Consider the following 24,355-nt stretch of genomic DNA (forward strand, 5'->3'; position numbering starts at 1 on the left):
CCGAGTAAAACGTGCTGTGGTTTGTACTTTCCACAACTTTTTTCTTCTTTTTACTTTTGAGATCTAATTCTTTTTTTCAGCTAGCACCATCTGTACACAAATACAGGAGCAATGGTTCCGATTTCGAAGTGTTCGCAAGGCACTTGTCTTTCACACACAAGGTGGGTTTTCTTTTCCTTTCTGTCGTTCTTTTCTCTTTTTTTCCCTACGTGTCTATAGCCGTCTGTCAGCCAGTCCTTATTCAAAGCAAGCACAACTTTATTTACAAACTACATCTCCAACAACTCCTCAGTAAAAGTGCTCTTCCTGTCAGGTGGGAGATGTACTCCTCATTTAAAAAAACACCCTCTCTCTTCCTCCTCTTCATTCTCTTCTTCATCCTCCTCCTCTCCCTCCCTTGCTCCCTGTCCCGCTGCTTAAAAAAATATTCATCTTTAGTGTCTGCCTTTGTTCTTCTGCACCTCCTCATGGAAATCCCTCCCTCCGCTCCATCCCTCTCTCTTCCTGCTGTTATATCCGAGATGCTCCAATTCCCTTGAGTCCTAACAGTCCTAGAGGAGGTGTGGTCCGTCTGTCTGTCCGTGGGTCTACCTGCGGCAGCAGGTGACGTCGAAGCAGGTGACTATCATGAGGTGAGCCTTGCAGAAGTTGACCCTGGTCTCCAGTCTGTCTGTCATCACCTCTAGAGCCTCCAGGTACTCCAGAGAGTCTACCTCAAACGTCTGCTGCAGGTCAACTATGGGGAGAGGACAGAGAGACGGCCAATATGTTACAACCAGGGGCAGAGACAGGAACAGAGACAGAAAGAAGGACATTTGTTACAACCATGTTATAGGGACAGAGACAGGGACAGAAGCCTTGTTTATACCTGGTGCTAGCATGCATATTTGATCTTATCCACATTGTAGCCGTTGCATCTTTGTATAAAAAAAATGTAACCTTTATTTTAACAGGGAAGACATATTGAAACCTAGGTCTCTTTTTAAATGTGCCCTGGTTAATACAATATGAAAATAAAATAAAGAATAATAATATGTATGTATGTGTATATATATATATATATATATATATATATATATATATATACACACAAATACATATACATATATATATACACACAAATACATACACACACATACATATATACACTGCTCAAAAAATAAAGGGAACACTTAAACAACACAATGTAACTCCAAGTCAATCACACTTCTGTGAAATCAAACTGTCCACTTAGGAAGCAACACTGATTGACAATAAATTTCACATGCTGTTGTGCAAATGGAATAAACAAAAGGTGGAAATTATAGGCAATTAGCAAGACACCCCCAATAAAGGAGTGGTTCTGCAGGTGGTGACCACAGACCACTTCTCAGTTCCTATGCTTCCTGGCTGATGTTTTGGTCACTTTTGAATGCTGGCGGTGCTTTCACTCTAGTGGTAGCATGAAACGGAGTCTACAACCCACACAAGTGGCTCAGGTAGTGCAGCTCATCCAGGATGGCACATCAATGCGAGCTGTGGCAAGAAGGTTTGCTGTGTCTGTCAGCGTAGTGTCCAGAGCATGGAGGCGCTACCAGGAGACAGGCCAGTACATCAGGAGACGTGGAGGAGGCCGTAGGAGGGCAACAACCCAGCAGCAGGACCGCTACCTCCGCCTTTGTGCAAGGAGGAGCACTGCCAGAGCCCTGCAAAATGACATCCAGCAGGCCACAAATGTGCATCCCTTTATTTTTTTGAGCAGTGTACATAAACAGGTTTTTAAAAATTGTTAAAATAACTTCTCTAGGATAGGGGGCAGCATTTTCACGTTTGGATGAAAATCTCTATTTCTGCTTTTTGTTACTCCTCTCTTTGGCTGGAAAAATGGCTGTGTTTTTCTGTGGCTATGTACTGACCTAACATAATCGTTTGGTGTGCTTTCGCCGTAAATCCTTTTTGAAATCAGACATGTTGGCTGGATTCACAAGTGTAGCTTTAATTTGGTGTCTTTCATGTGTGATTTCATGAAAGTTAGATTTTTATAGTAATTTATTTGAATTTGGCGCTCTGCATTTTTACTGGCTTTTGGCCAAGTGGGACGTTAGCGTCGCACATATCCCAGAGAAGATAAGAAACTGAAAAACTGAAACATAATTATTCAGACTCTTTTCTCAGTACTTTGTTAAAGCACCTTGGGTATGACGCTAAAAGCTTGGCACACCTGTATTTGGGGAGTTTCTCCCATTCTTTTCTGCAGACCCTCTCAAGCTCTGTCAGGTTGGATGGGGAGCGTCACTGCACAGGTATTTCCAGGTCTCTCCAGAGATGTTTGATTGGGTTCAAGTCTGGGCTCTGGTTGGGCCATTCAAGGACAATCAGAGACTTGCCCCGAAGCCACTCTTGGCTGTGTGCTTAGGATCGTTGTCCTTCACCCCAGGTCTTGAGTGCTCTGGAGCAGGTTTTCACCATGGATCTCTCTGTACTTTGCTCCGTTCATCTTTCCATCGATCCTGATTAGTCTCCTAGTCCCTGCAGCTGAAAAACATCCCCACAGCATGATGCTGCCACCACCATGCTTCACCGTAGGGATGGTGCCAGGTGTCCTTCAGAAGTGACGCTTGGCATTCAGGACAAAGAGTTCCATCTTGGTTTCATCAGACCAGAGAATCTTGTTTCTCATGGTCTGAGAGTCTTTAGGTGCCTCTTGGCAAACTCCAAGCGGGCTGTCATGTGCCTTTTACAGAGGAGTGGCTTCCGTCTGGCTACTCTTCTGCAGAGAAGGTTGTCTTTCTGGACCGATCTCCCATCTCCACAGAGGAACTTTGGAGGTCTGGCAGAGTGACCATCGGGTTCTTGGTCACCTGTGGAACCTTTCTATAGATAGGTGTGTGCCTTTCCAAACCATGTCCAATCAATTGAATTTACCACAGCTGGACTCACTGTGACTATTGTGTCTAAAGCATTGACTACTGTAATAGTGCTATGCTCAGGCCTAAACCCTGATTGGTTTACATTCAAAATACATTTCTCAGATAAAATAAAGAGCAAAGTTGTACATTTACCAAGGATTCAAGAATCTTAGCTTGACAAGGAAGCCTTGAAATGGGGCGATAATTATTAAGGTCACTACTATCCCAGCCCTTATGGAGTGGCAGCACGAGCTGATTTTCCATACTATTGGAATATTTCCTGATAACAATGTTTCATAAAAAATGTGGGTTATTGAGCCAACAAATGGGTGCTGCACACTTAAGCAGACCATGATCCAATTGGTCGGTCCCTGTAGATTTCTTGTTGTCTATTGCTATCAAAGCATCCAGGACTTTAATTTCTGTAAATAGCCATGTCCAGAGAGACAAAAGGGATTGTAACATACTCTGTTTCACGGAAACATGGCTCTGTCGGAGTCAGTACAGCCACCTGGATTCTTTGTACGTCGCGATGATAGGAATAAACATCTTTCCGGGAAGAAGAAGGGCGGGGGTGTATGTTTCATGACTAACAACTCATGGCGTAATTGTAACAACATACAGAAACTGAAGTCCTTTTGTTCACCTGACCTAGAATTCCTGACAATCAAATGCCGACCATATTATCTCCCAAGAGAACTATCCTCGGTCATTGTCAAAGCCGTGTATACCCCCCTCAAGCCGATACCACGACGGCCCTCAAGGAACTTCACTGGACTTTATGCAAACTGGAAACCAAATATCCTGAGGTTGCATTTATTGTACCTGGGCATTTTAACAAAGCAAATTTGAGAACAAGGCTGCTTAAATTCTATCAGCATATTGACTGCAGCACTCACACTGGCAAAACTCTGGATCACTGCTACTCTAACTTCCGCGATGCATACAAGGCCCTCTCCAGCCCTCCTTTCGGCAAATCTGACCACGACTTCATTTTGCTCCTCCCTTCCTATAGGCAGAAACTCAAACAGGATGTACCCGTGCTAAGAAATATTCAACGCTGATCTGACCAATCGGAATCAACGCTTAAAGATTGTTTTGATCACGCAGACTGGGACATGTTCCGGGTAGCCTCAGAGAGTAATATTGAGGTATTTGGTGAGTGAAGTTATAAGGAAATGCATTGGAGATGTTGTACCCACTGTGATTATTAAAACCTACCACAACCAGAAACTGTGGATAGATGGCGGCCTTCGCGCAAAACTGAAAGCACAAACCAACACATTTAACCATGGAAAGGTGACTGGGAATATGGCCGAATACAAACAGTGTAGTTATTCCCGCCGCAAGGCAATCAAACAAGCCAAATGTCAGTATAGAGACAAAGTGGAGTCGCAATTCAACGGCCCCGACACGAGACGTATATGGCAGGGTCTACAGACAATCACGGACTACAAAAGAAAAACCAGCCACGCCTCCCGACGTCTTGCTTCCAGGCAAACTGAACACCTTTGCCCACTTTGAGGATAATACACTGCCACCGACGCGGCCAGCTACCAAGGACTGTGGGCTCTCTCCTTCTCCTTGGCCGACGTGAGTAAGACATTTAAACGTGTTAACACTCGCAAGGCTGCCGACCCAGACGGCATCCCTAGCCGCGTCCTCAGAGCATGCGCAGACCAGCTGGCTGGTGTGTTTACAGACATATTCAATCTCTCCCTATCCCAGTCTGCTGTCCCCATATGCTTCAAGATGGTCACCATTGTTCCTGTACCCAAGAAGGAAAAGGTAACTGAATGACTATCGCCCCGTAGCACACACTTCTGTCATCATGTATTGCTTTGAGAGACTAGTCAAGGATCATATCACCTACACCCTACCTGTCACCCTAGACCCACTTCAATTTGCTTACCGCCCCAATAGGTCCACAGACGATGCAATCGCCATAACACTGCACACTGCCCTATCCCATCTGGACAAGAGGAATACCTATGTAAGAATGCTGTTCATTGACTATAGCTTAGCATTCAACACCATAGTACCCTCCAAGCTCATCATTAAGCTTGAGGCCCTGGGTCTCAACGGCGCCCTGTGCAATTGGGTCCTGGACTTCCTGATGGGCCGCCACCAGGTGGTGAAGGTAGGTACCAACATCTCTTACTTTGCTGATCCTCAACACTGGGGCCCCACAATGGTGCGTGCTCAGCCCCTTCCTGTACTCCCTGTTCATCAAATTTGCAGACGACACGACAGTAATAGGCTTGATTACCAACAAGGATGAGACAGCCTACAGGGAGGAGGTGAGGGCACTCGGAGTGTGGTGTCAGGAAACAACCTCTCACTCAACATCAACAAAACAAAGGAGATGATCGTGGACTTCAGGAAACAGCAGAGGGAGCACCCCCCTATTCACATCGACGGGACAGCAGTGGAGAAGGTGGAAAGTTTCAAGTTCCTCGGCGTACACATCACAGACAAACTGAAATGGTCCACCCACACAGACTGTGTGGTGAAGAAGGAGCAACAGCGCCTCTTTAACTTCAGGAGTCTGAAGATATTTGGCTTGAATACAGACTTGAAATCATTGGCCACTTTAATAAATGGATCACTAGTCACTTTAATAATGCTACTTTAATAATGTTTACATATCTTGCATTTCTTATCTCATATGTATATACTGTATTTTATACCATCTATAGCATCTTGCCTATGCCGCTCTGTCATTGCTTATCCATATATTTATATTGTCACGCCCTGACCTTAGAGAGCCTTTTTTATGTCTCTTTTTGGTTTGGTCAGGGTGTGATTTGGGTGGGCATTCTATGTCCTTTATTTCTATGATTTGTGTTTCTATGTTTTGGCCGGGTATGGTTCTCAATCAGGGACAGCTGTCTATCGTTGTCTCTGATTGGGAATCATACTTAGGCAGCCCTTTTTCCCACCTGTGATTGTGGGTAGTTGACTTTTGTTAGTGACACTATAGCCCTCGTAAGCTTCACGGTCGTTTATTTTGTTTCTTGTTTTGTTGGCGACATTCTATAATAAAAGGAAATGTACGCTCACCACGCTGCACTTTGGTCCACTTCTTTCGACGGCCGTGACATATATGTATATATTCTTATTCCATTCCTTACTTAGATTTGTGTGTATTAGGTAGTTGTTGTGGAATTGTTAGATTACATGTTAGATATTGCTGCACTGTCGGAACTAGAAGCACAAGCATTTCGCTACATTTTATGTGACCAATAAAATGTGATTTGATTTGAAGAAAAACGGACTATAATTTCTATCTCAAGTTTCCCCTATCACCATCCAGCCCAATATCATTCTGAATAGGCTAGACGTTCTTTCAAAGCGATAGTCCGCTGAAATAAAATGGTGATTAATGCGTCAGTGATGGCATTTTTTTCCGTAATGAGGCAAGTGTCTGAATTAATTTGTTGTGGCAGAGAGGAGGAAGTAGAACCCTTCAGAATTTAGCCAGTTTCCCATTACAATCTGAAAGAGTAGTTACATAATAATCAGATTTAGCCTTTCTGATTTGTCTTACACAATGATTCCTCAGTTGCTTAAACGCTTGCCAGTCCCAGACCTAAGCCTGTGTTCCTGGCCTTGACACAAGTATCATCTCTTATGAATGACTTCTGATAATTCCATGGTGTACCAGGCATTCAATCTACCTTTAACCTTTCATTTTTTGAAGGGCACATGATTATCCACAATAGTGTTGAAGACTCAAAGCTAAATCAACTTCAGGGATAGCTGAAATGCAATCAAGGTCACTAAAATAAAGCCCGTTCATTGAAGTTCCTCTTAGTGATGACACAAGGCTTAGATTTTTCATCATCTCACATTCTCACAAATAACTGCGCAATGGGCACTAATGTCTTGGGTGAAGACAACAGTAGAAACATATTTCTCAGGTGTATTTGTTAAAATAAGCTCAATTAGAGTTGACTTTGAGGGATCTTTAGGGTTGGGCCGTGTAGGCTTAGACACCAGCTGGGTTAGGTTTAGATTATTACACATGTCTCTTAGATAGTCTGAAGTCTGCATTTCCCAATCATAATTTAAGTCACCCAGGATAATAACTTCTGATTTAGTAAAAGAAGACAACAAACTAGTTAACTCCTCGAGTGCAAAAGGGTTAGCTGAGGGAGGATGGTAGACCCCTACAACAGTTATGGATACATTTTCCCCCAGACAAAGGCTTAAAGATAGTAACAAAAAACGATTGTCAAGCGAAAGAGATTCTATTATTATTTTATTTTTTATTTAAATGGCCACTCCACCACCTCTACCATGTCTGTCAACTCCGAACACATTATAACCCTCAATATTAATATCAGAATCCAGAATGTCCCCAGAGATCCAAGTTTCAGTCAATACCAGAATGTCCGGATTCGTCTGCATAGCCCAGATCTTGATGTAATCCAGTTTAGGAAGTAAGCTCCTAAAGTTCAGATGTATCAACCCAAGTCCTTTATGATTTTTAACGTCACATGGAAACTCAAACAATCTATGTTAAATAGGCGGTTGCAGGCCCTGTCTGATGGTTGATATAGTTGGTAAGGCTATAAGATTGCATAGAACTGCACCATTTGGTCGGTCTATCCCTATTAGTATGAGTAGAAATTGGAATTACTTTTCCAAGGTTAGCACCACAGGGCCTGAGGCCGCAGCCAATGTCAATACGAGGAACTCAGAGTAACCAATGATGAAATGCTATAAACTGACTTACATGGGATTTGGTTGCTATCGCGCAACAGCCCAAGCCCTCTACGTGATTCGAAAACCCTAGGGGTATTCAAGTTTGTGGAATTCCCATTTGAACCAAAAGCACTGGGTGAGTAGACCACAGTTGGCTTCTGTTTTGAGCTAACAATAGCAGATCTAAGTGGAGTTCAAATGAATGGGTACAAGATTACAACTGACAACACCCCTGGTAGTATAGACAGCAGTGCGACGATAACATTACCTGAGCGGGGCTTGGTCTGTCTCTGAGTCAATATCTTAATGCTGCCTTGAAATGTGAAGAGAGGATTCAGGCTCCTAGACTTCCTACAGTGCATTCGGAAAGTATTCAGACCTCTTTAATTTTTCCACATTTTGTTACGTTACAGCCTTATTCTAAAATTGATTCAATCTACACACAATACCCCATAATGTCAAAGCGAAAAAATAAAAAACAAAAATACCTTATTTACATAAGTATTTAGACCCTTTGCTCAGGTGCATCCTCTTTCCATTGATCATCCTTGAGATGTTTCTACAACTTGATTGGAATCCACTTGTGGTAAATTCAATTGATTGGACACCTATATAAGGTCCCACAGCTGACAGTGCATGTCAGAGCAAAAACCAAGCCATGAGGTTGAAGGAATTGTCCGCAGTGCTCCGAGACAGAATTGTGCGAGGCACAGATCTGGGGAAGGGTACCAAAACAATTCTGAAGCATTGAAGGTCCCCAAGAACACAGTGGACTCCATCCTTCTTGAATGGAAGAAGTTTGGAACCACCAAGACTCTTCCTAGAGCTGGCCACCCGGCCATAGTTAGCAATCGGGGGAGAAGGGCCTTGGTCAGGGGGGTGACCAAGAACACGCGAGCTCCAGAATTCCTTTATGGAGATGGGAGAACCTTCCAGAAGACCAACCATCTCTGCAGCACTCCACCAATCAGGCCTTTATGGTAGAGTGGCTTGGCAGAAGCCACTCCTCAGTAAAAGGCACATGACAGTCCACTTGGAGTTTGCCAAAAGGCACCTAAATGACTCTCAGACCATGAGAAACAAGATTCTCTGGTCTGATGAAACCAAGATTGAACTCTTTGGCCTGAATGCCAAGCGTCACTTCTGAAGGAAACCTGGCACCATCCCTACGGTGAAGCATGGTGGTGGCAGCATCATGCTGTGGGGATGTTTTTCAGCTGCAGGGACGGATAGACTAGTCAGGATTGAGGGAAAGATGAATGGAGCAAAGTACAGAGAGATCCTTGATGAAAACCTGCTCCAGAGCGCTCAGGACCTCAGACTGGGGCGAATGAACAGGACAACAACCCTAAGCACACAACCAAGACTATGTAGGAGTGGCTTTGGGACAAGTCTCTGAATGTCCTTGAGTGGCCCAGCCAGAACCTGGACTTGAACCCAATCGAAACATCTCTGGAGAGACCTGGAAAAAGCTGTGCAGTGAACCTCCCCATCCAACCTGACAGAACTTGAGAGGATCTGCAGCTTGTAGCGTCATAAGAAGACTCAAGGCTGTAATCGCTGCAAAAAGGCGCTTCAACAAAGTACTGTGTGTAGATTGATGAGGGGAAGAAAATATTGAATCTATTTTAGAATAAGGCTGTAACGTAGCAAAATGTGGAGAAGGGAAGGGGTCTGAATACTTTCCGAATGCACTGAACCAATAATGCGTGCCACTTCTTCTGTTGACAAATATCACCAGCAGCTATGAGTGTAATCCAACTCTGCCATATGTGCCTTTATGAGTCTATTAGACGGATCAATATCAGCTGGTATGTCAGCTATGAGATGTACTTATGTGTTATATGATGCTCCGTCTGACAGGTCTGAGCAATGGAACAGAGATTTTATATTGGAGACAAGGGGGAGATTGTGTGAGTGAGTGTGTGTGTGTGAATGTATGTGCGTGTGTGCGTACCACAGCCATATTATAGCGAGGTAGGGGCTTTGACTGTGCAGCCAGACAGAAGGTATTATCAACAAGATTACTGTAGGTGTCAAGGTTTTGTGTGTGGCTGCAGTACAAGTATCACACACACACACACACACTCACATTTACTTACATTCAGTGGTCCATTTGTCTGGCTCCAGCATCAGGTGCTGCTTGGTCTGCTCCAGCTCTTTCTTCAGCCAGTCATACTTGGCTCGGATCTCGGAGATCCGCTGCTGCCTGTGCTCCAAGGTCTTCAGCTTAGCACTGAAATAAACCACCTCCTGATGGAGACACAGAGAGAGGAGAGGGAGGGGAGAGAGAGAAGGGAGAGAGAGAGAAAGACAAAGAAGAGAGTGAGAGATTGAAAAGGAGAGCGAGATGTAGGGGGATTTTAAAGAAAGAAAGAAAGAAAGAAAAGGTGAGAGAGAGAAATAAAACATTTGAAGAAAGAGTGAGAGGGTCAGCAGTGTACAAAACAAATGGAGTGGGGTCAATGTAATAGTCCGGTGGCCATTTGATTAATTGTTCAGCAGTCTTATGGCTTGGGGGTAGAAGCTGTTAAGGAGCCTTTTGGTCCTAGACCTAGCGCTCTGGTACCGCTTGCCCCAGACTTGTCACCCAGTCTATAACTTGGGTGACTGGAGTCTCTGACAATTTTCTGGGCCTTCCTCTGACACCGCCTATTATATAGGTCCTGGATGGCAGGAAGCTTGGCCTCAGTGATGTACTGGGCCGTACACACTACCCTCTGTAGCGCCTTACGGTCAGATGCCGAGCAATTGCCATACCAGGCGGTGATGCAACCGGTCAGGATGCTCTCGATGGTGCAGCTGTAGAACTTTTTGAGGATCTGGGGACCCATGCCAAATCTTTTCAGTCTCCTGAGGGGGATTTTTTTTTGTCGTGCCCTCTTCACGACTGTCTTGGTGTGATTGGACCATGATAGTCCGTTGGTGATGTGGACACCAAGAAACTTGAAACTCTCGATCCACTCCACTACAGCCCCGTTGTTGTTAATGGGGGCCTGTTCGGCCCGTCTTTTCCTGTAGTCCACGATCAGCTCCTTTGTCTTGTTAACATTGAGGGAGAGGTTGGAATTGTGTTTGGCCACGCAGTCGTGGGTGAACAGGGACTACAGAAGTGGACTAAGTACACACCCCTGAGGGGCCCCAGTGTTGAGGATCAGCATGACAGACGTGTTGTTCCTTACCCTTACCACCTGGGGGCGGCCCATCAGAAAGTCCAGGATCCAGTTGCAGAGGGAGGTGTTTAGTCCCAGGGTCCTTAGCTTAGTGACGAGCTTCATGGGCACTATGGTGTTGAACGCTGAGCTGTAGTCAATGAACAGCATTCTCACATATGTGTTCCTTTTGTCCAGGTGGGAAAGGGCAGTGGGGAGTGCGATTGAGATTGCATCATCTGTGGATCTGTTGGGGCGGTATGCGAATTGGAGTGGGTCTAGGGTATCCGGGAGGATGTGAGCCATGACCAGCCTTTCAAAGCACTTCATGGCTACCGATGTGAATGCCACGGGGTGGTAATCATTTAGGCACAGGGCACAGGGACTATGGTGGTCTGCTTGAAACATATAGGTATTACAGACTCAGTGAGGGAGAGGTTGAAAATGTCAGTGAAGACACTTGCCAGTTGGTCCGCGCTTGCTTTGAATACACATCCTGGTAATCCATCTCGCCCCACGGCTTTGTGAATATTGACCTGTTTAAAGGTCTTGAACACATCGCCTACCGAGAGCGTTGTCACGCAGTCATCCAGAACAGCTGGTGCTCTCGTGCATGCCTCAGAGTTGCTTGCCTAGAAGTGAGCATAAAGGCATTTAGCTCGTCTGGTGGCTCGCGTCACTGGGCAGCTCGCTTCTGGGTTTCCCTTTGTAGTCCGTAATAGTTTTCAAGCCCTGCCACATCCGACGAGCATTGTAGCGGTGTAGTAGGATTCAATATAAATCATGTATTGATGCTTTGCTTGTTTGATGGTTCGTCTGATGGCATAGCGGGATTTCTTATAAGCGTACGGATTAGTGTCCCGCTCCTTGAATGCGGCAGCTCTAGCATTCATAGCTTGATGCGGATATTGCCTGTAATCTATGGCTTCTGATTGGGATATGTGCGTACGGTTACTGTGGGGACGACGTCGTCGATGCACTTATTGATGAAGCCGATGACTGAAGTGGTATACTCCTCAGTGCCACTGGATGAATCCCGGAACATATTCCAGTCTGTGCTAGCAAAACAGTCCTGTAGCGTATCATCTGCGTCATCTGACCACTTCCGTATTGAGCGAGTCACTGGTACTTCCTGCTTTAGTTAATCAGGAGGATAGAATTGTGGTCAGATTTGCCAAATGGAGGGCGAGGGAGAGCTTTGTATGCATCTCTATGTGTGGAGTAAAGGTGGTCTAGAGTTTTTTTTCTCTGGTTGCACATGTGACATGCTGGTAAAAATTTGGTAAAACTGATTTAAGTTTGCCTGCATTAAAGTCCCCTTCCACTAGGAGTGCCGCTTCTGGATTAGCATTTTCTTGTTTGCTTATGGCCTTATAGATTTGGTTGTGCGGTCTTAGTGCCAGCATCGGTCTGTGGTGGTAAATAGACGGCTACGAATAATATAGATGAGAACTCTCTTGGTAAATAGTGTGGTCTACAGCTTATCATAGGGTACTCTACCTCAGGCGAGCAATACCTCGAAACTTCTTTACTATTAGACATCGTGCACCAGCTGTTATTGACAAAAAGACACACACCCCCACCCCTCGTCTTCCCAGAGGTAGCATCTCTGTTCTGCCGGTGCATGGAAAATCCCGCCAGCTCTATATAATCCGTGTCATCGTTCAGCCACAACTCGGTGAAACATAAGATATTACAGTTCCTAATGTTCCGTTGGTAGGATAATCGTAATCGTAGGTCATCAATTTAATTTTCCAATGATTCCATGTTAGCAAGTAGAATGGATGGCAGTGGGAGTTTACTCGCTTGCCTACGGATTCTCAGAAGGCAGCCCGATCTGCGTCCTCTTTTCCTCCATCTTTTCTTCACGCAAATGACTTGGATTTGGGCCTGTCCAAATCAGTATATCCTTCTTGCCGGACTCGTTAAAGGAAAAAGCTTCTTCCAGTCTGTGGTGAGTAATTCCAGTTCTGATGTCCAGAAGTTATTTTCAATCATAAGGGACGGTAGAAGCAACATTATGTACAAAATAAGTAAAAAAACAAGTTACAAACAACGCAAAAAACGAACAAAATAGCAGAATTGGTCAGGGGCATGTAAAACGTCAGACATCCTGCCATCTTAACTCTTCGGCGCCATCCCGCTCTCTCTCTCTCTCTCTCTCTCTCTCTCTCTCTCTCTCTCTCTCTCTCACCTTGTTTCCTTTCTCTCTCCTCCTCTGCAGGCGCTCCACGTCGTCTATCTTGTAGACCTTTATCTCGAAGGGTTCTGTGGTTCCCCTGGGGGCGGGGCTTAGCGGGCCGTCGACCCAGCGTACGCTGGAGCTGATGGCGGGCTTCCTGATCAGAGAGGACGAGTCCAGGGTCAGGCTGGGAATCAGACGACGACGCTGGGTACCTGGACACATGCACACATACATAGAAAGAGAGAGACACACACACACACACACACACACACAGCAAAAGACACAGACGCATGCACGCACACAGTTAATGGGGACACCGGGAGAAGAATACTTTTTGGTATTGTTGTTCCCATTTCAATTTCCATGTATATGCTTCATTCACATTATTGTGTTGCCAAAGCAACAATGTTGAACAATTCAACATTGAAAAACATATATCACAATAAAGGAAAACTAATATTTTGGTATTAGTTTCATTAGACCATTGTTGACATAGTTCCAAAATGTTTTGCTTGTCAGCAATCAGTTTTTCAAGATATGTAACCAGCGGTGTAGTGGTGGCTATACGCAGGTATACAACGTATACCCACTTTCACTGGGCATTGTCTATACTCACCAGAGTATAGACCTCTCCAGAGGGTAGTGCAGTCTGCACAACACATCACCGGGTGTAAACTACCTGCCCTCCAGGACACCTACAGCACCCGATGTCACAGGAAGGCCAAAAAGATCATCAAGGACAACAACCACCTGAGCCACTACCTGTTCACCCCGCTGTCATCCAGAAGGCGAGGTCAGTACAGGTTCTATCTCAAGGCCATCAGACTGTTAAATAGCCATCAGTAGCACCTTAGAGGCTGCTGCCCTTATATACATAGACTTGAGTAAAAAATTCATGTTTCAAAAAATGAAGGAACGGGCTAAATATAGCGACGCTAATAATAGGCTTAACCGTCTTCTGGTAGATGGAAAGGCTTTCCCAAAAACCTTCTCTATTTAATGTTAACTAGCTACAAAGTAGCTTATGCCTACCTGTCAGAATGATATCATGATTATTTGTGTCAATCCAGTGGCCATTTCTTTTTCAAACTCCATCTCATGTGCTACAGAAACATGGCTAAGCAAACACTAGTGCTAAGTGCCTGCACACTTGAATTAAAGGGTACTTACTCTCAAAAATCTAAATGTATTATATATATTTTTTATAACAGAGCCAAGAGCCCAGACCTCAAAGTGATCTCCTGATGTGGTCTAAGACATTGTTATGGGCTTAGAACATACACTTTTGTTGTTTTTCTGCAAATAAGGGTGACTTTTTGGGGAAAATCTGAAACATGTGAATTTCTGACTCAGTTTATCTGTTTCAATAGTAGGCCTACTATTAGCCTACTTGCACAGTACAGCTTGGGTTGGCCTGACTATGAAAGACCAATATTGGATTTATCATTTTAGGTAATTCAGAGTGTACTGTATGCCACTTGATTGCTGACAAGCAAAACATTTTGGTACTATGTCAACAATAGACTAAGAAACAAACACCAACCGATCCTTTGTGGGTTGAGTTTGCCTTTAAGAAACATTCATTAGAATGTGTAGAATTCAGTAGGATCTATCTCTCTCGCTCATCACCTACAGGACAAATAAGAAACATACAGTAGGCTGCGTTTACACAGTCAGCCTAATTCTGATATTCTGCCCAAAAATTGAACTGATTGATCAAAAGTCCAATATTTGGCAAAAGATCAGAATTGGGCTGCCTGTGTAAACGCAGCCACAGTGCAACTCTACATCTGTGACTGTGACTGGGTCAGGAGAACAGCATACTGACGTGTTGTTTTGTTCTGTTCTGCTGACAAGGACGTGACCAGGCTTTAGTTTGACAAAGGCAGCAAGAGTAAACATCAGGGCAAATAGCTGATAACCAAACCAGGACAGACAGCTGATCACCAAACCAGGACAGATAGTTAATGACAGAGCCAAGAGTCCTACACTGCCATTCTGCCAGGGGCTGGCGTTGGGGTGGGAGCTGGGGTTAGGTCTAGCATTGGAGTAGGGGTTGGAGAGAGGGGCCTAGGTTTGGGAGGGGGGGGATTGGTTGAGTAGGACTGTGTTCTGGCAATGACACCAATCCAGTATTTAGCATGAGTTCCTGGGGGAGGATGGGGGAGAGAGGAGAGAAAAAACAGAACGGTTGAGAGGGGAGATGGGGAGAGCAGCAAAGAGGAGAGAAGAGACGGGGAGAAAACGCAGCAGAACCGAACAGAAGATAAGAGAGGGGAGAGAGAGAACAGAGAAAGAGAGGGGAAAAGAGAACAGAGAAAGAGGGGAGAAGAGAACGGAGTAAGAGAGGGGAGAAGAGAACAGAGAAAGAGAGGGGAGAAGAGAACAGAGAAAGAGAGGGGAGAAGAGAACAGAGAAAGAGGGGAGAAGAGAACGGAGTAAGAGAGGGGAGAAGAGAACAGAGAAAGAGAGGGGAGAAGAGAACGGAGTAAGAGAGGGGAGAAGAGAACAGAGAAAGAGAGGGGAGAAGAGAACAGAGAAAGAGAGGGGAGAAGAGAACAGAGAAAGAGAGGGGAGAAGAGAACAGAGAAAGAGAGGGGAGAGAGAGAACAGAGAATGAGGGGAGAGAGAGAGAGAACAGAGAATGAGGGGAGAGAGAGAGAACATAGAAAGAGTGGAGAAGAGAACAGAGAAAGAGAGGGGAGAGAGAGAACAGAGAAAGAGAGTGGAGAGAGAGAACAGAGAATGAGGGGAGAAGAGAACAGAGAGAGGGGAGAGAGAGAGAACAGAGAAAGAGTGGAGAAGAGAAAAGAGAAAGAGAGTGGAGAAGAGAAAGAGAGTGGAGAAGAGAACAGAGAAAGAGAGGGGAGAGAGAGAACAGAGAAAGAGAGGGGAGAGAGAGAACAGAGAATGAGGGGAGAGAGAACATAGAAAGAGTGGAGAAGAGAACAGAGAAAGAGTGGAGAAGAGAACAGAGAAAAAGAGGGGAGAGAGAGAACAGAGAAAGAGAGTGGAGGAGAACAGAGAAAGAGTGGAGAAGAGAACAGAGAGAGGGGAGAGAGAGAGAACAGAGAAAGAGTGGAGAAGAGAAAAGAGAAAGAGAGTGGAGAAGAGAAAGAGAGTGGAGAAGAGAACAGAGAAAGAGAGGGGAGAGAGAGAACAGAGAGAGATAGGAGAAGAGAACAGAGAAAGAGAGTGGAGAAGAGAACAGAGAAAGAGAGTGGAGGAGAACAGAGAAAGAGAGTGGAGAAGAGAACAGAGAAAGAGAGTGGAGAAGAGAACAGAGAAAGAGAGTGGAGAAGAGAACAGAGAAAGAGAGGGGAGAAGAGAACAGAGAAAGAGAGGGGAGAAGAGAACAGAGAAAGAGGGGAGAGAGAGAACAGAGAAAGAGAGGGGAGAGAGAGAACAGAGAAAGAGTGGAGAAGAGAACAGAGAAAGAGTGGAGAAGAGAACAGAGAAAGAGGGGAGAGAGAGAACAGAGAAAGAGAGGGGAGAGAGAGAACAGAGAAAGAGAGGGGAGAGAGAGAACAGAGAAAGAGTGGAGAAGAGAACAGAAAAAGAGTGGAGAAGAGAACAGAAAAAGAGTGGAGAAGAGAACAGAAAAAGAGTGGAGAAGAGAACAGAGAAAGAGAGGGGAGAGAGAGAACATAGAAAGAGAGGGGAGAGAGAGAACATAGAAAGAGAGGGGAGAGAGAGAACAGAGAAAGAGAGAGAACAGAGAAAGAGATAGGAGAAGAGAACAGAGAAAGAGAGTGGAGAAGAGAACAGAGAAAGAGAGTGGAGAAGAGAACAGAGAAAGAGAGTGGAGAAGAGAACAGAGAAAGAGAGTGGAGAAGAGAACAGAGAGAGATAGGAGAAGAGAACAGAGAAAGAGATAGGAGAAGAGAACAGAGAGAGTGGAGAAGAGAACAGAGAAAGAGAGTGGAGAAGAAAAGAGAACAGAGAAAGACATAGGAGAAGAGAACAGAGAAAGAGATAGGAGAAGAGAACAGAGAAAGAGAGTGGAGACGAGAACAGAGAGAGATAGGAGAAGAGAACAGAGAAAGAGAGTGGAGAAGAGAACACAGAAAGAGAGGGGAGAGAGAGAAGAGCATTTGGTGATCACAGGGTGGAGAGATAAGCCTAGCGGGTCAGTCCCTCTTATCTGACCAGCGTGCTGGAATGTGTGTGTGCGCACACACACACACACACACACACACACACACACACACACACACACACACACACACACACACACACACACACACACACACACACACACACACACACACACACACACACACACAATTTCCATTTGCATAGAAATTGGCAGCCATGTCAGCAGACAGGTTTTTATCAGATTCACACACAGGGACGGGGTGAAGGGAGAGGGAGGGGGGGGGGGGGGGGGGGGGGGGGGCGAGAGGTGCCGTTAATAAGGTTCCGTCTGTCTCTTTGTCTCCGAGCGCAACAGAAAGGTCACAAAGACAGATCTGCTCTAAGTCACCTTCGAGTCACCCATTTGTACCGTATTACTGCCTGCTGCATCAGGACACAGTGGAGAGAGAGAGAGAGAAACCAAGCGATGGAAAATCCAATATTACAGTAAAGAGCAACCATACATGAGACCCTCAACTGGAAACCTGATTAAACATTTTTTTTTTCCCAAGCAAGCCTCTCTCTCTCTCCCTCCCGCTTCCTCTCTCTCCCTCTCACTGCTGGAGCAGCCACAGGCCGGGCTGTGTTGGCCCGGGTTCTGCGGTTCTAAGTCAGCCATAGATAAGCCTGATCACTGTTCCCTCTTACTGCCTCTCTGGACGGGAGGGGGGAGAGAGAGAGGGAGGAGAGAGAGGGAGAGGTGGAGGGCAAGTGGAGGGTAAGTGGAGAGGGAGAGTTAAGGGAATGGAGGGTAGCTTTGGAGAGGTAGGGGGTGGCAAGGGGGATGAACAGGGGTCCCAGCCTAGAAGGGGGGGGGGATAAGGGAGAGGAGAGGGAGGAATGGAGAGAGTACAGGGGTTAAAGAGTGCACTGCTTTCCTGAGGCCACCCACAGAACTCTCTGACAATGGCCATCTGTCTGCCCAACAAGACCACTCTCACTACCTACCTCTCAGGGGTGAGGGGAGAGGGAGGGAAAGGAGGGGTTGAAACCTGATTTAGTTATTTATTTCCAAATTTGTCCAGAGGCATAGTTTATTTTTAAATAATAAATGGAAGTCTTGTGAGCTACATTTCGCTGCCGCTGCGATTCATATCGAAATGGGACAGTTTACTAACCAAACATGTTATCTGGAATAGAGGGTTCATTCATCAGTGTTTTTAACCATGCCTGAGCTGGTTCTGGTTCTGGGCAGTGGGGCTGAGGAGCATAGGCTCATCCTGGGAGAAGGTGACAGCCTAATGTGGCGATTCATCATGGCTGACTTTAAGAGAATGACTCTGATAAGCCTTTCACTATTACACGCCTCCCGGACTGACTGGCTGCCTGCCTGGTTGCCTGCCTGCCTCCCTCCTTGCCTGCCTGGCTGGTCACCTTACTTACCTGACAGCTTGTTTCATATTCAAAGGTTTTATTCTATTTCTATTCAGGACAGAGCATGAACTGGAGGTCGAGTATGAGGGATGTAAGCTACGTGACTAAGGTTATAGTTAGTTGAACAAAGGTAATTGAACATCTATAGAGTTACCCTTTAAATACATGTCTGTACTGTTTTGTGTAGTGTATAAATGGAACAGGAAAACTAAGCATAAAGGAAGGGAAACCCTATGAGCAAAAGACGTTAAAATAACGTTGAAAGAATGTATTGTGCTCACTGGGAAGCAGCATAAGGAGCAGACCTGTGTTGTTGTTCCTCTTCTTGTTGTTCTTGAGGCTACGGCGGCTGCTGCTGGTGGCTGAGCTGTGTTCGCTCAGAGAGTCCTGGGCAGAGGAGGTGCTTCCTGTGGCCTCGCTGTCCCTCAGCATGCTCTCGTAGCCACTGCTGGCCCCGCTGTGGTAGAACAGGGCTGTCTTCCCCATGGCCGGGGGCAGCTCGCCACTCAGAACACTGCTGTTGTCACTGGCATGGCCGCTGCTGCAGCGCTGGGGCCGCTTGGGGGCTGTGATCTTACTGTAGGGAGACGGCAGGGTGTGGACTATCACTGGTCTCTCCTCTCCCTGTGTCCCTCCACCACCTGCTCCACCTCCACTTCCTCCGGCACCCCTCTCCTCCCCAGCCTCGGAGCCTCCTACTCGGTTGTGACTGGTTGATCGAGAGCCTCCGTTGCCCTGAAGCAGCTCGGAGATGCGTCCGTTGGCGGCTCTCAGAGGCAGCTTGACGGTCAGGCCTCCCCCTCGGCTGTGACTCAGAGACTGGGTGGCCCAGGAGCCAGAGCTGGGTTCCTTGTTCTGTCCCAGGGCCTGGCTGGAGGTCTGACCCTGGGGCTGGGGCTGGGTCTTGCCGTTGGGAGGCAAGCTGGAGCTGCGGTTGACAGACTGGGGCAGAGACTTGGTGGAGAAGCTGAGTGTCTTGGTGCTGGAGGCCGAAAGGCTGCGGGTCTTAGGGCTGGCCATCAGCAGCTTGCTGACCGCTGAGATCTTCGACTGGCTCGACTTGGGCGATTTGGGAGCACTGCCGGGGCTGTTACCGGAACCGTTTCCATTAGGGGAGGAGGATGACACTGAGCCACAGCGGATGATGCTACGTCCGGGATGGGGCATATTGCAGTCCCCCCTCCCCCCTCCGGCTGCCCCCTTCCAGCCCAGAGAGCTGAGGCTCTCCCCCCTCTCCAGGGAGAGGCAGTCGTAGTGGGGGCCAAGAGAGCTGTGACCTCCATGGGACCGCCCCAGAGAGTTGGTTCTGTTAGCCAGCTGCTCTAGTTTAGCACTGAACAACCTACTGCTCTCCACATTAGACCCCTTCTGTTTCCCTCCACCAAGCCCACCTAGGTCCTCCGGGGTGCTCCCCAGGAAGGAGAGGCCATGGCTGGGTGCGTGCAGGGGGCTGAGGGGGCCTCCTGCCCGGTTCTTCTGGTCCAGACTGGACTTGCGTACTGGTGGCAGCGGTGGGATCCCTTTCTGGCGGGAGAACAGGCCTTGTCTCCCGGACGACCCCCGTCGGTCCAGTGTTGCCCTCGGACTACAGGGGGTGGAGGTGGTGATCCCTAGGCCCCGGTACTCCCCCCCTGCCCCTCCTCCGTTAGCGCCGTAGCGGAGTGAGTCCTCGTCCAGGCCGTCATGGCGGTTGATCCGGTGCCAGCCGCGGGGCAGACTGGCGGTGCGCAGGATGTCGGCAGAGTAGACGGGAGTCATCAGACACTCCCCAGAGCTGACCAGCACCATCTCACAGCCGTCCACCACCCTCTTACAGGAGTCTGGAGAGGAGACGGTCTCACCGCTGCTGGAGCTGCAACGGTCCCCTCCGTAGCCACTGTCCACCCTGCTGGCCCTGTCACCCTGGGGCCAGGCCTGGGTCTTAGCTGGGTCTGTCTTGACTGGTGGCTCCACCACCCTCTTCTCCGGCTTCACCTTACACACCAGCTCCTTAGGCCTCACATCGCCTCCATCTCTCTTCATCCAGGGGTCGTCGAAGCTGAGCTCGCTGGACATGGAGGCCAGGACCAGGGCTTGGGCTGGGGCAGGCTTGGCTGGGTCCTTGGACAACAGGTGAGTCTTGGTAGGGGAGGACAGTATAGTGGGCTCCTGTATAACCATGGGTTTGACGGCCACACAGGAGTGGACTGTGATGTTGGTCTTGAAGGGGAGGAAGTTGCTGGAGGCCCCCAGGGTCTGGATGTTGGAGACGGTGATGTTGGTCTTACCCATGGAGGGAGACAGTCTCTTCAGCCTCTCTTTAGTCAGGGTGCTCTTCTCCTTCTCTGTTCCGTTCTCATCTCCACACAACACTACTTCGCTGTCAGGAGTCTTCCTTCCTCTAGAACCCAGGGACACCTCATCTTGCTCCTCTGCCACAGAGAGAGGCACCTGTGGGGGGTCTAGCTCGGCCAGAGCCTCCCCATGTCCATGGGACTGGCCGAAACTGTGCAGGGACTGATCCCCGTCACTCCCAGCACTCAGCTCACTCAGCCACGATGAGATGGACGACCGGCAGCTCGGCAGCGCCGCCATCGCCTCTCCTTCCACGCGAAGCTTCGCCATGCTGACTTCCGCCATGGCGATCACCCCGGCGACTGAGGCGCTTGTCATTGTGACCATTCCGGTGGTCGTAACAATGACAGTAGTGTTGTTTCCATAGCACTCCAGGTCATCGCTGATGCTGCTGATGATGGAGACAGGGCGGGATCCTGAGGCCAGGGCGGTGACGGAACAGTCGCTGGTGAAGCTAATGATGCTAGTGGGACGACCGCCACTCTCCAGCATGCCCCGGACATCCAGCCCCTCCTCACACCCCAGGGTGAATACCAGCTCATCTTCCCCCAGAGAGCGAGGGTCTGCTGGGGCTGGGGTAGAGGAGGGGCTGGGGGCTAGAGCAGGAACTGGGGCTGGGGGAGGCAGAGAAAGATGAGAAGGAGGAAGAGAGAGGATAGACAATGAAAGGAAAATATGTAAGGAACGTGAAATGAATTCGCTGTACGAAACCACTGTCATACATAAAAAAACATCTTCAAAAAACACTTGTCACAGTAATAGAATAAAGAGCAAGACTTACTGTCCCTGCGTACATCCAGAGGTATCTGAGGAACATTATCGTCACACAGTGTCTCAGCAGACCCCAGGCTGGCAGACAAGGAGTCGGTGCGCTTTAGCACCTGGGGACTCATTCTCATCGGGGAGGTCCTGGACAGGGACTCCAGCTGCAGCAGGGAATCTGTAGAGGACCTCCCACTATCTGCAGCCAGGCTGTCTGCAGTAGACAGACTCTGGCAGGACAGAGGGGGCGTTCCCGGCATCACACCCTTCTGGGTGTAGACCTTGATTATAATCATAATCAAATATTGGATTTTTATAGTTCTTTTCAAGGACCCAAAGATGCTTCACAACATTACTGTACATTTTCATGGAAATGCATTTTATGAGGTAAAATTCAACCCAATAACTGTAAAATAGCACAAGCAAAGACCGTAGAGGTGTGAGAGCCAGATACTGTACCTTGCAGCGCTGTGAGGGTGAGGAAGGAGGTCTGTAGTCAGAGGTCTTGGTAAGAGAGGCGATGCCCAGCCGAGGAGAACCCAGGGGGCGGGGCTTACCATCACTGCTACTGCCTGCGCTCAAAGACTCACGACTGTCAATCAAATAGAAAGGAAGAGAAATAGAAAATAAATAGAAGATATTGAAAACAAAAATACCTTCAAGACAGACATTAAAATTATAAGGCATTCGATAAAACTATACAAGCTAAAGGAACAATAAGTTCTGTTTTTTATGTATTTTAATGTATTTTATTATAATTTTTGAAAATGTTACCCCCTTTTTCTCCCCAATTTCGTGGTATCCAATTAGTAGCAGTTACTGTCTTGTCTCATCGCTGCAACTCCCGTACGGACTCGGGAGAGGCGAAGGTCGAGAGCCATGCGTCCTCCGAAACACAACCCAACCGCACTGCTTCTTGACACAACGCACATCCAACCCGGAAGCCAGCCGCACCAATGTGTCGGAGGAAACACCGTGCACCTGGCGACCTGGTCAGCGTGCACTGCGCCCGGCCCGACACAGGAGTCGCTAGTGCGCGATGAGACAAGGATATCCCTGCCGGCCAAACCCTCACTAACCCGGAGGACGCTGGGCCAATTGTGCTCATCGCCTCATGAGCCTCCCGGTCGTAGCCGGTTGCGACAGAGCCTGGGCTCGAACCCAGATTCTCTGGTGGCAAAGTTAGCACTGCGATGCAGTGCCTTAGACCACTGCGCCACCCGGGAGGCCCTAATAAGTTATGTTTTGTGTTATTTTTCGTGTGGACCCTAGGCAGAGTAGCTGTTGCTTTGTAACCGCTAATGGGGATCTTAACAAACAAACAGATCTGACCTGTCATAGAGGCTGGCGCTCTTGGCCCTCTGTAGAGGGTTAGTGCTGGTGTGTCCAGCTCCACTGCTGCCCGTCACACTGCTGCTGCCGGTCAGGCTCAGACTCTCTATCATGGTCTGGGCCAGTTCTGCCTCTTCCACCACCTCCCTGATCTCCTGGAGCTGCTTGTCATTGGACATCCTCCTGGAGGTCTCTACCTCCACCTCCACTCCCACCCCTCCCGTAGGCTCTGTCTCAGACCCAGGGGGAACCAGGGTGTCAGACTTGGCCCCCCTATTAACCGGCACCTCCTCAAAGGGGAACTTGGCCACCTCTTCGCTCCCGTCGATACACTCCAGCCGCTCCTGCAGCTCGGCGAAGGTGTTACACTTGAGACACTCCGCCCCTTCCTCTGGCACAGGGGGCAGGGGTTGGCCCAGAGGTTGGAGGAGAGGGAGTGGGGGCTGGGTTAGGGCGATGAGGGACTGTGTAGGCAGGGCAGAGGGCTGGGTGTGTGTCTGTGTAGGGGCAGGCTGGGGCTGGGAGAGTACTGTCTGTTGCTGTTGTTGTTGTAGAGTTGGTGTAGTCGGCAGGACGGCAGACTCGGCTTTGTTCTTCAGCAGAGCAGGAATGATGGGGACAAACTCTGGCGGACCCTCGTTGTCGGTCAGCTCACGGTCCGAGACAGCACCCCCATTGGGGCCCACGTAGATGACGGTGTCGCAGGACTGCTCGCTACTGGAGTAGTCATCTGGGTCACTGGAGAGGTGCAGCAGGGGAAGGTTGGAGTCGGCAGAGCTACGGGAGTGGAATGGTCTCAGGTGGGTGGGGCGACGCATACGACCCTCCTCACACGAACTCTCACCCCCTGACGAACTGGACGTGTATTGCTGAAGAAGAGAGGGAATGTGAAAATGGATGAGAGAAACAACACTTTCTGAAAGAAACAAATTAGAATCTCGGTTTCATTTACTGGCCTGTTATTGTAATGCTGTGTCATCAAGTTCCAGCAATACTGAAAGTTAACTTTTTTTTAACTGAAATATCAATCTGAACATTTAGAAGTTGAGCCCCAGAAGAAAGAACTGTGAAATGCACGAGAAGGAGAATTGCTTTATGTCATGGACCGATTTATTGATTGAATGAATGATTGAATGACTGAATGTGGCTAAATTGATAATGCCTACCATACTGACTTTGGTCTTCTTCTTCTTCATACGGAGGAGGCGCGAGGCGATCTGGAGGGTGGAGAGCGTGTCAGAGAAGTTGCTAGGCGATGAGGAGATGTGGGCAATCATGGTGGTCCGACAGTTCATGTTGCCCAGCGACTCTCTCAGTAGCATGGTCAGCTTACTGTCCCTGGAACACACACACACATTACATCACGCACATACACTAACACAGGCATAAACACACACACACATGTTAAATTGTGCACACACACACATTACATCACGCACGCACACACAGACTCATGCATGCACACATACTGTATGTCCACA

The 24,355-nt window shown here is 47.8% G+C and overlaps 1 protein-coding gene across 1 annotated transcript in view; it reads right to left on the reverse strand.

Annotated features, from left to right (window-relative positions):
• Window positions 1-587: 587 nt before the first annotated feature.
• Window positions 588-24,355, reverse strand: part of kif26ba (kinesin family member 26Ba) — a 167,243-nt gene continuing 143,475 nt past the window's right edge. The window contains exons 13-20 of the mRNA XM_038967353.1: window positions 24,050-24,212; window positions 22,875-23,743; window positions 22,002-22,134; window positions 21,562-21,823; window positions 18,752-21,394; window positions 12,945-13,147; window positions 9,701-9,851; window positions 588-736 (exon numbers count right to left, since the gene is read on the reverse strand). Of these exons, the coding sequence (XP_038823281.1) occupies window positions 588-736; window positions 9,701-9,851; window positions 12,945-13,147; window positions 18,752-21,394; window positions 21,562-21,823; window positions 22,002-22,134; window positions 22,875-23,743; window positions 24,050-24,212 (4,573 nt within the window). The remainder of the gene's footprint in view (window positions 737-9,700; window positions 9,852-12,944; window positions 13,148-18,751; window positions 21,395-21,561; window positions 21,824-22,001; window positions 22,135-22,874; window positions 23,744-24,049; window positions 24,213-24,355) is intronic.

The sequence above is a fragment of the Salvelinus namaycush genome, chromosome 28 (assembly GCF_016432855.1).
Source record: "Salvelinus namaycush isolate Seneca chromosome 28, SaNama_1.0, whole genome shotgun sequence".
Taxonomy (NCBI): Eukaryota; Metazoa; Chordata; class Actinopteri; order Salmoniformes; family Salmonidae; genus Salvelinus; species Salvelinus namaycush.